This window comes from Chiloscyllium plagiosum, chromosome 2 (genome assembly GCF_004010195.1).
Source record: "Chiloscyllium plagiosum isolate BGI_BamShark_2017 chromosome 2, ASM401019v2, whole genome shotgun sequence".
NCBI lineage: Eukaryota > Metazoa > Chordata > Chondrichthyes > Orectolobiformes > Hemiscylliidae > Chiloscyllium > Chiloscyllium plagiosum.
The window spans coordinates 63,912,202-63,931,262 of NC_057711.1; the positions used below are offsets into that span (position 1 = coordinate 63,912,202).

A 19,061-nucleotide genomic window follows, 5' to 3' on the forward strand; every position below is an offset into this window, starting at 1 on the left:
AAAAGATTAGACTGTTGTTGCATGTGTGAGATAGTGAAGAGTGTTGTTTTACATGCTATACCATACCATACAAAGTGCATCGGGGTAGCAGAACACAGTGAAGAATACAGTCTTACAGTCAAAGAAAAGGTGCAGAGAGTGACGAGAATTAACATTTGAGAGGTCCATTCAAAAAAACTGATAGCAGGGAAGAAGGTACTTTTGAATCTGTTCGCATGTGTTTAAACTTCCACGTCCTCTGTCTGACGCAAAAAGGTTTATGTTCGTTGCGTTCCCAAAGTAGGAAGTACAGCTGGAGTCAACGGATGGAATGCCGATTTGCGTGATGGACTGAACTGCGTTCACTACTCCCTGTAATTTCTAACTATCATGGGAGCAATTGCCATACCATGCTGTGATATGTCCAGAGAGGATGTTTTCTATGATGCACCTAAAAAGTTGCTAAGAGTGATAGCGGACATGCCAGGTTTTGAGAAGATTTGTAGCTCAGATTGAGGTTCTGGATGTAGGTATGCTCGCTGAGCTGGAAGGTATTTTCAGACATTTCATCACCATACTAGATAACATCTTCAGTGAACCTCCAGATGAAGCACTGCTGGTGTTTCCTGCTTTCTATTTATATGTTTTAGTTTCCTTGAGTTGGTGATGTCATTTCCTGTGGTGACATCATTTCCTGTTCTTTTTCTCAGAGTGGTAAATGGGATCCAAGTCAATGTGTTTGTTGATAGAGTTCCTAGGACAAGCCAAACAAGAGACACGCATGAGAATTCCTAGAAGCATGGCATTCCAAACGGAACTCTATCAACAAACACATTGACTTGGATCCCATTTACCACCCCGAAGAAAACGAACAGGAAGTGACACCACCATAGGAAATGACATCACCAACCAAAGGAAACTCAAACATATCGATAGAAAGCAGGAAACACCAGCTTTGTCTGGAGGCTCACTGAAGATGTTACCTAGTATGGTGATGCAACGTATGAAAATGAACCTTCCAGCTCAGCAAGCAAACCTACATCCAGGACATGCAAACTTCCTTAGCCTCTTGAGGAAGTAGAGAAATCATGTTTTCTTGTCTGTTGAGTCAACGTGGGTAGACAAGGACAGCTTGTTGATCATCACTCCAAGGAACTTGACATTCTTAACATTCTTGATACATACAGGGGCCTAAAATCTGCTTTCTGAAGTCAATAACCAGCTCCTTTGTTTTGATGTTAGAGATTATTGTTTTTATATCATGCTAAGTACTCAATCTCTTTTCTACATTCTGTCTCGCTATTGTTTGAGATCTGACCTATAACAATGGTGTCATCAGCAAACTTGACAAATAGAACTTGGGCAGAATTTGGCCACACAGTCTCAAGCATATTAGGAGTACAATAGGGGGCTGAATATGCAGCCTTGCATGACACCAGTTTTGACAGTGGAGGTGGTGCAGTCACCTATTTCTACAGATTGCAGTCCATGGGTCAGGAAGTAAAGGATTCAGTTACAGAGGGAGTAGCCAAGACTTCTACCTCTGAGTTTACAGGAGTTTGTTTGGAATTATGATGTTAAAGGAAGAACTGTAGTCAATATGGAGGAGCCTGATGTAGGCATCCTTGTTATCCAGACGCTCTCAGGATATGTGTAGGCCAGGGAGATGGCATCTGTTGTGCACCTGTTTCAACTGTAACAATTGTAAAGGATCAAGGCAATTTGGTAAGCTGGAATTGACATGAACCTCTCGAAGCACTTCATAATTATGGAGGTCAGAGCATTGTAAGTGTAATTGCGTGTTGAAGAAGAAAAAATATTTTGTGATTCTTGATAAATGATTGTAGGGGAAGGGATTGATGTAAGCAGGTAAGGGATAGGTTGGCTTGTGGGTGTAGGGTTATGGTGAGGCAGGCAGGAGTTAGCGGTGGGAGTGGGAGTCATTATACTGCAAAGGTCATTAGTTAATAATGAATCTTTGCAGTGGTGGTGATCAGCTTTGCACTTACCCAAGAGCTACAGCAACTTTTAATCCTTTTAACTTTTCCTGAGTTTAAAAAAAGTGTGCAAGAACCTTTTACAGTCGTAGATTTTAACTCATAGTTGGTGACTTCTTCCACAGGATTTCAGACTCCACCTATGTACAAATTGGAAGTTTCAATTTTCCAAATACCATATTCAGATATATTGGGACTTAGAGAGTCAAAGAGTCATAGAGATGTACAGCGCGGAAACAGACCCTTCAGTCCAACCTGTACATGCTGACCAGATATCCCAACCCAATTTAGTCCCAACTGCCAGCACCTGGCCTATATCCCTCCAAACCCTTCCTATTTATATACCCATCCAGATGCCTTTTCAAGTTGCAATTGTACTAGCCTCCACCACTTCCTCTAGCAGCTCATTCCATTAACATATGACCCTCTGCATGAAAATGTTGCCCCTTAGGTCTCTTTTGTATCTTTCCCCTCTTGTCTTAAACCTATACCCTCTAGTTCTGGACTCCCCCACCCCATGGAAAAGACTTTGTCTATTTATCCTATCCGTGCCCTTCATGATTTTATAAACCTCAGCCTCCGATGCTCCAGGGAAAACAGCCCAAGCCTATTCCAACCTCTCCCTATAGCTGAAAGACTCCAACCCTGGCAACATCTTTGTAAATCTTTCCTGAACCCTTTCAAGTTTCACAACATCTTTCCGATAGGAAGGAGATCAGAACTGCATGCAACATTCCAAAAGTGGCCTAACCAATGTCCCGAACAGCTGCAACATGACCTCCCAACTCTGGTACTCAATACTCTGACCAATAAATGAAAGCATAACAGATACCTTCTTCACTATCCTATCTACCTGCGACTCCACCTTCAAGGAGCTATGAACCTGCACTCCAAGGTCTCTTTGTTCAGCAACACTCCCTCGGATCTTATCATTAAGTGTACAAGTTCCGCTAAGATTTGCTTTCCCAAAATGCAGCACCTCACATTTATCTAAATTAAACTCCATCTGCCACTCCTGAGCCCATTGGCCCATCTGATCAAGATCCCGTTGTAATCTGAGGTAACCCTCTTCGCTGTCCACTATACCCCCAATTTTGTGTCATCTACAAACTTACTAACCGTACCTCTTATGCTCACATCCAAATCATTTATGTAAATGACGAAAAGTAGTGGACCAGCACTGATCCTTGTAGCACTCCACTGGTCACAGGCCTCCAGTCTGAAAAATAACCCTCCACCACCACTCTCTGTCTTCTACCTTGGAGCCAGTTCTGTATCCAAATGGCTAGTTCTCCTTATATTCTATGAGATCTAATCTTGCTAACCAGTCTCCCATGGGGAACCTTGTCGACCGCCTTATTCAAGTCCCTATAAATCACGTCCACCGCTCTGCCCTCAATGTTCTTCATTACTTCTTCAAAAAAACTCAGTTAAGTTGTGTGGTCCCAACATCTATGTTCACTCTCTGCTGCTACAGGTACTATAATCATATTCAAAAGGTATGGGTCCATATGTTAGAAATGCACCACTTCAAGAATTCAACCACACCCTTATTGTGGTTAGAGTTTCAGAACTGAAAATCCATATCCAAGAATTTAACAGCAAACAAGATATTCAAAGAATATTTCAACCGCTGCAAGGTTTTGCTGAACATTTTTGTACAAGTGGTAACTCAGGACTAAACATCACGATTGACCATAAATTAATACATAAAATAAAGAAACTAAGTACAGGAGAATGGAAGCATCATCAAAATTAAGTACTTTGTGTTTTCTTCAATGGCCATTTGGTTTGCTCACCAAAATGCAAATCAAAAACCATTTTTTTTTTACTTCCTACCCTGAAACAACTAGCTTCCAAAACACACTTTCATAGTGGATTAAAAAATAGCCATGCTTGTCAGCAGAACCAGAGGCTGCACCTTCTCTGCATTATCCCCTCGATGAACACCAAACCAACAATACTGCCCCAGGACACTTTTTCATAGAACACTCTGCATTATCTATAAGACTAAGAGACCATAATATTAGCAATTAATGTTGCTGGTGCACGATTGAAATAGGTATGGTTCTGTCCTGGAAACTTTTGTATTTGAGTTGCTGCCTTGACATTCAGTACTCTTCAAACTACTGAAAGAGAAACCTATGAAGTCAGCTGCATTAAAACACAAAGCACAATTTATAACAAGACGACTCTAGAACAAATGCATTAAGTTCCTGTAGCAACACAAAAATCCATACTTGCCACATTATTGAAAAATTGTGAAATCAATAGTTCCCTATGAATTAGTCAAAAACAATTACTGTAATTTTATTAAAGAGTATGGAATATTACTATTTAAACAGTTTTAATCATACCCATTTTGCTTATAATTTGTTCTAAGATATTACTAAAGAGCACATTATCCCAAATTCCAGATTAACAGTAAGTATTATAGGGTGAGTTTTTTTTAAAAATAGCATCATGCCCAGTATTTAATTACTAGTACCCGATACTCAAAACAGTAAAATTGTTGAAATGAGAGAGGAGCATTGCATCAAAAAAGGTTTTTAACAACCTTTTCATAACAATGCAAAATAATTTCAACTAAGTGATTTTCAAAACACTACCAAATTGCCTCAAGCAACCAAAATACATTGTATTTGATTTCTAGTTGAATAAACATAGACATTTTTATTAAAGTGCAATGTAAACAAAGTGACAAAGCACAACCTACAGCAGCTGTTAAAATGTCACCAGGACGATTGTGGTATGTTTGATTTTATTGCCTGTAATTACATTCTCTGCTGGGCAAGTCTCAAATCAATGAGCAAAAGACAAGCATCTGTCTCTATTATTTGCCAATATTACAGTATTAAAATGGTTTGATCCTCTTTCAGAAATGAAAAAAAAATTGGATCCTCTGAAGAACTATAGCTGCCATTTGTATAACTGGTACTTCTAAGGTAAATTCCATGAGCTCAAGTTGAGAGAACTACAACATATGAACCATTCAACAGAACAAAATCAAGAAATTCAATAACTCAAATGATGTATTCAGGTTAAAGATCTCATTTTTTTCTCTTTTGTCACTTACCATGCTTTTCCTGATATATTCTATGGCTTTCTGTGTATTCATTCCTGACCAATCATTAAGCATATAGCAGATACAAGCGGCACAATACACAAATCTCATGTCATTTTCACTTCCTTCTGGTACTGCATAGAAACTGCAAGGCAGAAAGGAAAACAGAAAGCGATATAAGTAAATTTTACTAAAAAATTAAATACAAATAATACATCAAAAAATACTGCAGCAACTATCTAGACATGGTAGACCACTTAGTGGTTCTAACATTCACTTCAATCTTCAGTGTGAAAATAAAATTTAAGATACTGAAAACGAAAGGTCAGAGTTCAGAATGTGACACAAACACAATGCCAGAGAAACTCAGGTGGTCATAGAATCCCTACAGTGCTGATACAGACCATTCTGCCCATTGAGCATGCAACAATGCTGTGAAGAGCATTCCAAACAGCCCAACCCCTCACCCTACCCCTGTAACCTCATATTCATTCCATCTGCCCTGTACATTCTGGGGGCAATTTAGCACAGCCAATCCACCTAACCTGTACATCTTTGGATTGAGAGAGGAAACCAGAACACCCATTGAAACCCAAATAGACAGGGAGAAAATGCCAACTCTACACAGTCACCCAGTCTGGAATCAAACCCAGGACCCTGGCGATGTGAGGCAGCAGTGCTAACTACCGTGTCACCACGTTACTTCTATGACAGCAACTGTGGAGAGAGTTATTAAAGAGTTCAGATGTTTCAGATTTCCATCATATGCAGCACTCTGCTTTTATTTAGAATATGTCACCCTAATGAATCCAGGTTCTGACTGTGGGTCTGATCTGCATTACATTTATAATTCTAGCTTCAATGCTTGGCTTGGAGGCAGGAGCCATGCTCAGTGCTTGGAGGGGAGGGGAAGTGGGGTGGAGAAGGGAGGGGTGAAGTGGCATCAGCAGCCATGTTGAGATCTGCTCCTTTCACCTTACCAATTAGAACAGGCAGCACTTTGAACTGCAATACATTACAGAAAATGGCCATGGATGAGTGAGAGCAGTGCATGCCAGGTTTACTTACTAAATTTAAGGAGATGTTCAAATCAAGTTTTGATCTGCGCAGTGAACCAGTTAACTCTGCACTAATGTGCACAAAACAACTTGGTATGTCAGGAGAAAATGACAACTTTGCTCTATTTCAGACTGCCCTTTAAGGAAGTTAACAAACTGTTAATTGGAGTGAGATGCCTTTCCTCTTCACTCCACCCCAACTATCTGTTGGTAGCTGAAAATTCAAAACCGACAGAGATCCTGACACAACCTCTCGAACTATGAATTGCATAGCCAGCCCATAGAGTCCTGGGCTCTACACCCTTTGAAAATCCTGGCCATGTTTTTCTGTACTTACTGTTTTAAAAATGTATCAATCCTAAAATTCCAATTTGCTTCTTGATTAGGACACTTTCAGTAATCATTCCAAACTCTTAAGATATATTTTGCGATCAAGCAATTGCATTAAATTTTACAAAAGCAACCAACTACTGTCTACAAATGTATTTTGTAGTTACGATGCAAAGAATAAATTCAATGCTATAGTGGAACTATGGTTTCCTAATATTTCAATGGGTGAATATTCCACCAGTTGACGAACTGAATTGTAAATATCCCAACACCAACCCTTCAATCTCTTAGTTTTAGCTGCATTCAACAATTTGCTTTAATGCAGACGATGTGATTTCTGCGCTGGATGAAAACGTACAGTGGAAATAATAACACTCCTGCTCCCACTGACAAGTTTATACATATGGCTGATAATCAGTATTAGAATGTTATTTCCATACCATAATCATAAAATCTCACAAAGGAAAGATTCATTTGGATAAAAGTTACAGACTTGACAAACAATACCACATGATAAGTCAAATTTTGAGGGGGAGTTAAAAAAAAATCAAACAATTGTATAAAAGATATATAGAAGAAAGATAGTGGATTAGAACTCCACCCACAGCAAGGGTAAAGGAAATCAATCATTTGTTTCACAAAAAAAAAGCAATGTGTTTTATTCACAGGCACCAAAGATCCCAGCTGAGCAAAGCTTGAACTCTCCAATTCAAGTCAGGATAAAACCATAGAACACAACTAGCCATTACATGTCATTATTTTATCAATTTCATTGGGTGCTTCAAAAGGTACTTGAGCAACTTGTTTGAGTGCAACAGAAATATTTCACTGTACCTGCCATCTTCCAGTTGAAGAGCTCCAAGCCCTGCCAGACAAGCTTCCTTATTTACCCGTTTCAGATCATCTCCGAGGATCACTAGGCTAGCTAAACCAGTATATGTCATGGCTATGTGACCACTATCATATAAATGATGAGAACCATTATCCTAAAGAACATCAAAAAGCATCATTAGACAAAACGGTACAAAAGAAGTCAAAATATTCAAGTTTGGTAACATGTGAAAAGAACACATTATGGATTCTGGGAATACCACCTAGTAAAAAGAAACCAAAGTTCTCAAGCAGCTAAAGCAACTTATTGCCTAAAGATGGCAGTATAGGATGCAAAATGAAATTGCCTACAAAATGTAACCCTAATGAGTTAACTTTATTTTCCCTCAGCAGCCACACACACACTCCAACTCCTCCTAGTCCTGCATTCTTTGCCCAGTATTTCAATCACTCCAAGCACAGAAGTGGTTCGCTTATAGTAGCGAATCACCCAATTCTGTTGGGAGGCTGCCATTCCAAAGCAGACAGCCGCAGCTTCACCCCAGGCCGCAGCACATGCGCTGAATGATTTCACCATGCACAGACTACAATGACATCACTGTCACATGCACTGACACCTTCCTATGACTTTTCCTGTTGTGGCCAGGTGATGTCCCCTGTCACATCTATGCAGTAGCCAAATAGTATCATGCATAACTACTCTAGAGAGAAAAGCTGCGTTAACATTTCAGGTCATTAGTCTTTCAAAGGGCTATCAGTCTGAAATATTATTGGTGTTCTTCTATTAACGGGTACAGTTAAACTCAAGAAATGGGGTGAAGTTAACTGGTCTTGACATTAAGGCTGCATGCATTATCAAGGAATCCTAGTGAAGGGTCAATAAGAATCAGGAGAGATCTATTCAATGGTTGACTTTACAATATCCAGCACCACTGTCTACTCCTAAATGCTGTATATGGACATATTCTGCTTCAGAATTTATCTGGACCACATTCAGGCTTTTTATGAAAAGTGCAAAGTAATCTTTGCATCACACACTGGCAGGGAATGGCCATTTCCTGCAAGAAAGAATCTAACAATCACCCCGTGGCATTCAATGGCATGGCCATGATTATCAATGTGTTTTCCATCGACTGAACAGAAATTGATTAGGACGCCATATTTATACGGTGGTAAATTAGAGGTTGGGATTTCTGCAGGTAATTCACACAACATCCAAACTTCGCCACACCTAAAATACAGAAGTCGTGATGAAATACTCTCGTTTGTCTGGACAGGTGCAGCTTCAATGACAAAATGCCCAGAAAAGAGAGGGCTAAGAAGAGCCATGAGAAGTTGTTGATGGATAGGATTAAGGAAAACCCTAAGGCCTCCTGTAGGTACAATCAGGAATAGAAGAATGACGAGAATAAGATTAGGGTCAATCAAAACAATAGTGGGAAGTTGTGTGTGGAATCTGAAAACATGGGAGAAGCGCTTAATGAATGCTTTTTGTCAGTATTCATATTGGAAAAGGGCAATATTAGTGAGAATATGGAGATACAGACTATTAAATTAGATGGCATTGCGGTTGACAAAGAGGAGGTTTTAGCAATTTTGGAAGATCTGAAAATAGATAAGAACACTGGGCCGGATGGGATTTAAATGAGATTCTCTGGGAAGCTAGGGAGGTGATTGCAGAGCCTTTGGCTTTGATCTTTATGTCATCATTGTCAACAGGAGTAGTGCCAGAAGACTGGAAGATAACAAATGTTGTTCCTTTGTTTAAGAAGGGTAGTCAGGACAACCCTAATAATTATAGGCCAGAGAGCCTTACTTTGGTTGTGGGTAAGTTGTTGGAAAAGGTTACAAGGGATAGGAATTATTATTCCTTTCCAGATGTTTATTTGATGAGAGATAGTCAACACGGTTTTGTGAAGGGTAGGTCGTGCCTAACTAACCATATTGAGTTCTTTGAGAAGGTGACAAAATAGTGGATGAAGGTGAAGCAGTTGATGTGGTGTATATGGACTTCAGTAAGGCATTTGATAAGATTCCATACGGTAGGCTATTGCACAAAATACAGAGTTTTGGGACTGAAAGTGATTTAGCAGTTCGGATCAGAAATTGACGAGCTGAAAGACGACAGAGGGTGGTGGCTGATGGGAAATGGTCATCTTGGAGCTCAGTTACCAGTGGTGTGCCACAAGGATTTGTTTTGGGGCCACTGCTGTGTGTCATGTTTATAAATGATCTGGATGTGGGCGTAGAAAGACGGATAAGTAAGTTTAGGGATATCACTAAGGTAGGCAGAGTTGTGGATAGTGCCGAAGTTTGTTATGGGTTACAGAGTGACATAGATAAGATGCAGAGTTGAGCTGAGAAGAGCCAAATGAAGTTTAATGTGGAAAAGTGAGAGGTAGTTCACTTCACTAGGAATGCAGAGAACTGGGTTAATGGTAATGTTCTTGGCAGTATAGATGAACATAGAGATCTGTATCCAGATGCATAAATCTCTGAAAGTTGCCACCCAGATTGATCGGGTTGTAAGAAGGCATATGGTGTGTTGGCATTTATCTGTAGGGGGATTGAGTTTCAGAGCCACGAGGTCATGCCTCAGCTGTACAAGACACTGGTGAGGGCACACATGCAGTATTGCGTGTAGTTCAGGTCACCGCATTATAGGAAGGACTTGGAAGCTTTGGAAAGGGTTCAGAGGTGATTTACTAGAATGTTACCTGGTATGGAGGGACGGTCTTATGAGGAAAGGCTGAGAAAACTGAGGTTGATTTTGTTGGAGAGAAGAAGGTTGAGAGTTAGATAGGGTGGACAGTGAGAGCCTTTTTCCTTGGATGATGAAGGCTAGCACGAGGGGACACAGCTTTAAATTGAAGGGTGATGGATTTAGGAGAGATATCAGGAGGTAGTTTCTTTACTCAGTAGTAGGGGCATGCCTGCAACAGTAGTAGACTCGCCAACTTTAAGAGCATTTAAATGGGCATTGGACATATATATGGATAATAATGGAACGATGTAGATTAGATGGGCATCAGATTAATTTCACAGGTTGGCGCAGAATCGAGGGCCAAAGGGCCTATACTGCACTGTAACATTCTATGTTCTAATTCACTCTAAGACTTTCTCATACAAACACAGCAATAATTAAATTGGCAACATTAGTGCTTTCTCAGTTTCAAAAACAATTTTAACATCAAGATACAAAAATGGTCCCCAAATTCTTTCTTAAATCTGCAGACAGAGGTGAGTTTTACCAATTGGAACAATTAAGTAATAGACCTTACTCATCACTGGACCTGAATAGTTACTTGATCTATAATATTGCTACACACATACTAAATAAAATCTCTCAAGAAAACAGTGAAAATGAACAGCACTGAGGAACTTAAGATTAGATACGACTAATGGCAAAAATCCTAAGAACTACACCAGTTAAAAATTTATAGCAAAATCTGCAAATTTAGAGAATGAGACCTGCTGAATGCGACTTGAAGTTACTTCTAGATCTTTTTGAGGAATATTCCAGAAATTCTACTCTGACCTTTGAAACAGTCACTATGAGAAAAGTAATGGCTACATACTAAGGCACTTCAGAGTTCAACTAACCTTCGATTGATTATACGAGATTCCCAGATGTGAAGATCCCCTGAATCCACAACGATCCAGATTGGATTCTGAAAAGCAAAGATAATTCTTAGTTAAAATAAAATATAAAATTAGCTCATTAAAATATGATTTTAAATCTTTTGAAATGTAAGCATCTAAGTTCACTGCTAAAAGCTTCAACTGAAATGTTAACTGTCTCGTCTGATACTGCTAGATCAGCTGCATTTTACATTTTTAATTTAGTAAACAATGATAAAGTTTTCAAACTCAGCTTATTGTTCACAACTTAAATTCTATGGCAATGATGAATTTTACACATTACAATGTTCAGAAAAAGATTCCAGCCACATAAAATAATCTTTATATTTTACTGGTGTAGTATACCACACTTGTGTAACTTCCTTTCTTGCATTAACAAAACTCTGCTAAGTTGGTGGCTAGAGAATAAATTTCTGGTAGGGATTGAAGGCAATCGCTTTGTCTTTCTAAAAGCTATTTGGAGAACATTCAATACATCCAACACTGGATTTGGATAAGCAGTGAGACTATTCAGAGACATTGGAGAGGTTTGCAGAAGTGGCTGTAAAGTACAGCTGTGTCATTGTATACATGGGACTTTGATTTCTACAATGATAAATAGGTGGCCAAAGATAAATCCTTGCGAGATTCTAAAATTAACTGCAAAAGTTGAGAGAAAAGCGACAGCAGGAGATTCTCTGTCTATACATTCAAGAGTAGGAAAGAGAATAAGCTTAGGGAAGCTGGATTGGCAGGCTAAGGGTGAGGGACAGATAGGATCAGGTCACTAAAAATAACAAATCCCCCATTCACAAAACACAAGGGCTTTTTGAGATTTCCTTGAGTTTGCTTTCCTAAATGCCTTCCCCTTCCTGCATACGCTCCGGCACACCCCCACCTTTAAACACCTTGTATCCTCTCTCAACAGAATGCCCTCTGCCCACAACTGCTCTTGGAACTGGTAGACAGAACTCCCAATTGTCACGCTTGATCATTCTCCCATGTTTACGGTTGACAGGCTCACAATTCTACATATTCTACTCATTGGAGGATAACTTTTCTCATGATCAAATTTTACTTTGGCATTGGGGGTGGGGAGAGTCAAATTTATTTACTTGTCCCAGGCACTGAGTCCTGGACATGGGTAGAGGTCATTAACTGCCAGTCTCAATTTTGGTACAGAGCTCCTCGCACTTAGAGGATAATGCAGAGTAGAAAGGGGAAAAAAAGACAAAGCCATGTTGCTCATTAGACATACCCATCCAGGCAAGTTAGGTAGAGTACTAGGGTGTACAAGTACATTAGCTTGAAGGTCCTGCATTAGTTCTACAAGGTGCTAAAGAATTTCATTTGTTTTTTGTTTCTGCTGCATTATTTCAGCATCCCTTTGTTTTCTAGCTGCAACAGATAAACCATCACCCTTTCTATTTTGTTTACTTTGATCAGCTGAGTTTTTTTGATTTTTTTTAAGGCTACAGCTTTTGTGGAAAAGCAAAGAGTCTGCAGTTGGGTGGCAGTTGTGGAAGGGAGAAGTATTTATGTTAGAGGAAGATTAGGAACAGCGTGCAACCTTCCTAGGAGTACAGCAGGATCAAATAATGCTGCAGATGATCTAGGTGATAAAACCAGAAACTCTCAAACCACCCTCATCAACAAACATGGAATACCAATGTATAGTCAATTGGAAACTTTTCACTCAATTCAATGAAAAATATTTAAGCATATACAGCATATATTAAGACTATTAAAGCAATTTTGTTTTGCCCCTGTCCCACAAAATCTGGTTGTGGCTTTGTTTTTTTTAATATATAGAGAAAACCACAAATGCTTAATATACAAAAGTAGCATTTGAGTGTTGTTCAAGTTTCTCCAAAAAATCACTTCAGACTGTAATACATCTCATCGTTTGATGAAGCTGAGTGAAAAGTTAATCTCCTGTCAGATCCCTATAACAAATCAATTTCTTTTCATATGTATAGCATGCTATAACCGTGCAAAACATAGATCAATATATCACTAACAGTTGCAAGAGCTCACTCTTATCCCAATACTGCCATCTAATGGGAGAGAAAATACTGCAGATGCTGACAAGCAGAAACAGAAAAACCTGGAAATACTGTAGCATCTATGGAGGGAGAGGTTGATAAAAATAGCAGAAGATAAGGTGATCTGAAAATTTTGCAAACCAAGCAACCATGTATCATAGTCAAAAATGGTGGCGCTAGAAAAGCAGAGCAGTCAGGCAGCGTCAAAGGAGCAGGACAGTCGACATTTCAGGCATAAGCCCTTCATCTGGACATGCCTCAAATGTTGCCGGATCTGCTGTGCTTTTCCAGTGCCAGCCTTTTCGATTCTGATCCTCCAGCATCTGCAGTTCTCACTTTCTCCCAATCATTATAACACTTTTTAATAACTGTATTAAGTGCAATGGTCCCTTCAAATTGGTTGAATTCAGACTTCAAATGAACAGAAATATTGACATTCAGTTTGATTATCACTGATGATCATGATAGTATACCAATGCATTTTGTATCAAATGACCAGTTACCTCAGCATTTGGTTTTGCATCTACTGTAACTTTATTGCGTCAGTTTCACTATTGCTTCCTTTAAAACCTCTGCAGTGTCTTGAAACTGTTCAATATTTGTATGGGGTGCACAAAAGCTTCCTCCATTTAAATATTAAGATCACAGCTCTGAAATATCCAATTTCATCCCTCCCAAAGGCTGAACCAGACTGTTCTGACACCAAGATGAATTTCCAACAACATATCTGTGAAAGTATTTAGGTAATTTGTTTCTATCTTTCCAAAGCCTTCATCTACTGTAGCAAAGGTGGTGGCCCTGTAGGCCCGGCTCCCAACAGCCCTGCATATTACTCCTTTTCATATAAAAGGGTCTAATTCCTTGTTGGTGTACTTGAATCCTAACCACTGGACTGAACAAGTCTTTTGCCACGTGATCGCTATTTCTTTTGTCAATTACCTAAAATCCTTGCCCTCTGGTTCTCAATCCTTTGAACAACAGGAACAAGTCTTCCCTGTTTACTCTGCCCACACACCTCAAGAGTTTGAATATCACTATCAAATCTCTTAATCTTCTCTTATCCAAGGAGAACGGAACACCCCCAATATCTCCAATTATGTAGGGAACTGAAGTTACATCAAGGTCTAGTGCCTATATCAGGAAGAGCAATGGTCCCATGTGTCAGGTTTGAGAAATTCAAGTACTGTACACACCTTCCTCCAGTCCAAAAAATATCAAACCACAAATATTCCTAGTCACTCAACCAACTCTGTAGCCATGTTGCTGCTGTCCCTTTTATTCCAGCAACTCTCAAATTTCCTTAGAAGTCTGTCTTGGAGCACTGTATCACATGCCTCAAGGAATTAACGTACCACTACACCTTTCCCTTTATCTTTCCTGAACACACTGTCTCCAGGTATATTTGACACACTGTCCAGCCCTCCTCTACGCATAGTCTTTGTTCCAACCACATGTTTCAACATAGCAGTCAGCACCTGTAGTTTCATTTTATTTAATAAAGTCCATACATTCCCATGCATAACTTTTTTTTTAAATTACTTCCTTCATTACTCTGAACCCACCTAATAATTTACTATTTCTTACTCTAGTGCTGCCTTCTCTCCACGTATTCTATGCAGTTCAGAATTCCTGTCTAATCTTATTCCTCACTCATGCCCTTGCTCAGTTTATTTATACCCTCCCCAAAAACACTAGCAATTCACCCCACATCGATTTCAGACACAGATGCAACCAATTTGGCGTAAGGAATCCCAATTCCATAAAAGGCTAAATCCTTCCCTCCTCTGCCATCTTTCCAAACCAAGTATTTGTCTGCTTTATCTTACTTTTATACTTACTTGCAAGTAACTTGCAAGTGGTACTGGGAGTAATCTAGAGATGTTCACTTTCAAGCTTATGATCAATAACCTCCCACCTAGCTCTCAAAATGTGACTGCAGGATCTTCATAGTTGCAGCAATACAGACCATAACTACTGAGTGTTCACCCATTCCCTTTGTGTATTTTGCAGCCAAAGACATTGTTGACCCTGACACTAATGAAGCAACCCACCACTCTGGATTCACAACTACATTGCTGAATTTGCCAACACTGAAGATAGGTAGAAAGGGAATGATGGTGGGTGGGGGGGGCGGAATCTATACCCTCACATGATATATTCAAAAAAGTTTTGGCATTGTAACCTTGATTGATATAACTCAGTATTTTATTTAAAGCTCTTCTATGTGGCAGCACATAAGCAGGCTCAATTCTTATCAAGCAGTCAGTTCAAACATATTCCAAATATATTTCACAATAATTGATGGTTTTCAGCAAGCATCGATTAAAACAAGAGACACCTTTGTCTAAAATAAAATACAGGACGTTCTGATATAACGTGCATTTCATCAACATGAATTTGCTGTAATGCGATTGGCGAATCGGGGATGCTGTTTCTAAAGCGTGATGGCAGTAACATGATTACATCACTAACACCAAGTACAATTTTTTTATATAATGGAGGGTTGCACAAGAACAGATTGAATTGATGTGAAATGTCAGTTCAAATAGAAAACCTTTCTATATAATACTCAATCACCATATTTTTAATGAGAATGGCAACAAATGGAGGAGTGTGACGAGATTTGCTTTTCAGAGGGATTTGTTCTACCCTGTTTCTCTGGAGCGGTGTGTCTGCTCCACTGAAAGCAGAATAAATAGTTTTGAATGAAAGTTAGACAAAAGAAGCATGAGTGGTGGAGTTAGGCTCTCAGACCCAGGGTTTTAGTTTTGCTTTCAGTTGCTGAAGTAGAGGTTTTAGAGTTGAAGTTGCCAGATACTCTCTGCTGCCAGACTATTTCTTTTGGTACTTCATTCTCCTGGACTGGATACAGCAAGTAAGAAATCGGTTTTTCCTCTGCCAAGGGTGTGTTCATTGGATGCTGCTATATTGAACAGTTGATAAGTAGTAGTTAACTAAGATATTATTGAAATACTTCAGAAAATAGAGTTAAAGTTAGGCCAATTTCTTTTTTGTTGGTATTTTAACTGTAGTGTAAGAATAAAATTTATTTTGCCTGAAGTCTAGTAGTTTGACTAATCAAATCACATCTGGAAAGCAGCACATCACTTTTGCCTTATTTAAAGGCAAGTGTAATGTCTAGGCTATCTCCTTGATGCATTGAGGGGACCCTGGTCTAGCCCATAACATGAGTTATGCTATATGATTGAGAACCCATAAATTGGATACAAAACGAAAATACTGTGAAGATAGCAAACTGCTAAGATTAAACACACACTACTTTCTCTCTGGACAGAAAACCTTGTTCAATTACTTATATTGATTTTGTACAACATAGGCACACTTTCCTACATCATCTCTTCAGATTTCAATAAGCGTGTTTGCTACGAGCTTTCAAATGGCAAAAAACAAAATCAATATGCTCCCTTTCACAAACTGCAAGGAAACAGGTACATACTGTGAAACATAAGAACTATGCAACTTAACTAACTGGCATAAAAGAATGGGTCATCTTTCATAGAACCTCTATTGTGTGGAAGCAGGCCATTCAGCCTATCAAGTCCACACTACCCTCTGAAGACCATCCTAACCAGACCTACACCCCTACCCTATCCCTGTAGCCCTGCGTTTCCCATAGCTAACCCACCTAGCCTGCACATCCCTGGACTGTGGGAGGAAACTGAAGCACCTGGAGGAAGCCCACACAGACATGTGAAGAACATGCAAACTCCACACAGACAGAATCGAACCTGGGTCGCTGGCACTGAGAGACAGCACAGAGCCACTCTGCCAAGCAGACAATTGTGTGTTTTCTTTAAAAAAGAAACAAATAGAAAGATCTTAAGTACCTTATTTAAATGACATTCTTGGTTTGGCTTTCTGAGGTGGATAGTCACAGAAGAATTAAAATTATTTGATCAATTCCAACCATCAAGAATGGTTTATAGTTTGTTATAATCTCATATTTCAAGACACAGCATCCAAAGGAATAGCAGTACACAGTTCTCCACAGCAATAAAATGAAGATAACATCACATGCAGATTATCACAATTGACAAAAAACATTCAAGATTGTGAATATTTTAAGAACTTGTGGTCATCTCAAATGTCCACAAATAGATAAGCCAATACACCATAACATTTCCTAAACGTTTGTTGATTTCCTGAAAGATGTTCATTTCAGAAAATGCAAGCCTGGGTCAACATTCTTAGAAGAAAAAGTCTGTCATGTTTAAAAGCTCTAGTATGTCATTTCCAGTTTTAATTTAAAATATTATACCAGTTAGATAAATATTACAGAACAAAAAAAGCATTGCAGCCTGTGGATTCTCAAACCTGCTCCTCCATTAAATAGGATCATAGCTAATTTCATATGTCACTTCCATTTTCCTGTCTGATCGCCACGTCTTTTGATTTTCTCGAAGTTCAAAAATATGCCTCAGTCTTGAATGGAGCATTCACTACCCTTGGGATAGAAAATTCCAAAGATTCACAATCATTTGAATGAAGAAATTTCTCATCTCATTTGTAAATGATTTACGATTCATCCTGAGTCTGGATCATGGAATCCCAGTCAGGGAACCTTTAAAATGACTAACCTATCAATCATCTTCTCAACCTTGCCCAAGGTGTGGTGGTCCTCAGGTTCAACCCACCACCAGTAATCTCTCTCTCTCTAATGGCAATGCAGCTCCATGGTCCTCTGGGACTAGACATCTTTACCTATGACATCTTCAATGAGATCCCACTTTTCATTATTCTATACTCCAAATAACATAGTGCCAATTTATTCAGCCAAACACAGAATACCCTCATTTCAGGGGCAAATCTAGTAAATGGTCACACTTTATCCATCATCAGGTCTACTGGACTGCATCATGTGCTGTCAGACCTCACTTGCCTCCTTCATAAATGCCCAGTAAACTAAGATCATGTTGGATATTAAAGATAATCCATACTATAAACCATCACTTTAAATCCCTTCATCCTTTCCACCACCATACCTGTATTTCCCCAAAATCTCACCTTCAGAAATCAAGGGATGTATGAACATCTTTAGCAGTAGCATCAAGACAATCCATCCAGTTCCTTCAACAAAATCTGCCCTGTCCCAGCTTTCAATGTTTTACTACACTTGACCCCCATTCAAGTCTCCCATGGCCCTCCAGTTTCTCCGAGGAGAAAGTGAGGACTGCAGATGCTGGAGATCAGAGCTGAAAATGTGTTGCTGGAAAAGCGCAGCAGGTCAGGCAGCATCCAAGGAACAGGAGAATCGACGTTTCGGGCATAGAAGGGCTTATGCCCGAATCGTCGATTCTCCTGTTCCTTGGATGCTGCCTGACCTGCTGCGCTTTTCCAGCAACACATTTTCAGCCCTCCAGTTTCTCGTCCAATTCTGCTCTCCAAGTTCATCCTCGGGTGATCTAGGAGTCCCATTTCTGAAAAATTATCCTCCTACTCACTTGCTGGTTACTCAAACTTCCATGTTGATTCTATCAAATGTCTCCAATTTGTGTTTCCTTTCCCTTCAAAACTGCCATCAGGCCTAAGCAAAACAACTCTACCTGTTGCAAACAGCTGCTTATTTCAAACCTCCTTTACCTTTCCAAAGTTCTCATTCATACCCCTCTCTCCCACATTTTTGTACCCGTCTCTCTAATAAGATTCCCACTCCACCACAACAACCAGCAAAGTGACAAATAACATTCTTCATTGAAAGTTGCAAGCTCTAAGTCAGATCTTTCTGTATCACAGTCAATTGCATTACTCTTTTTCAACGGTCTATCCTCAGCCATTACTTGATAAAATAATTATATCTGACTTCATCATCTACTCTTTATGCTTTAGGTAAATCAAGTCTTTCTCACTACTAACAGAACTGACTCAGTCTCTGTTCGACATCTATATTACCTATGAACTGCACTGCAGATAAAGCAATTTTCTAAATCAAAATATCCTAGCAATATTCAAGTACGATGACTAAACCACATTGTTAGAATGATGGTCATGTACCAGAAATTGCAGTGTATGGAGAGTTTGATAGTGCCAGACAATCCACTGGGTGGTCAAAAATAAGATACAATGATGATACAAGACTTGCAATCAGATAGGAGGAGAATGTACAACTACGAAAGAC

General features: G+C 39.4%; 1 protein-coding gene across 1 annotated transcript in view; it reads right to left on the reverse strand.

Moving 5' to 3' along the window:
- Window positions 1–19,061, reverse strand: part of pggt1b (protein geranylgeranyltransferase type I, beta subunit) — a 64,498-nt gene that overhangs the window by 21,637 nt on the left and 23,800 nt on the right. Inside the window, exons 3-5 of the mRNA XM_043711043.1 lie at window positions 10,863–10,930; window positions 7,263–7,414; window positions 5,053–5,185 (exon numbers count right to left, since the gene is read on the reverse strand). Of these exons, the coding sequence (XP_043566978.1) occupies window positions 5,053–5,185; window positions 7,263–7,414; window positions 10,863–10,930 (353 nt within the window). The remainder of the gene's footprint in view (window positions 1–5,052; window positions 5,186–7,262; window positions 7,415–10,862; window positions 10,931–19,061) is intronic.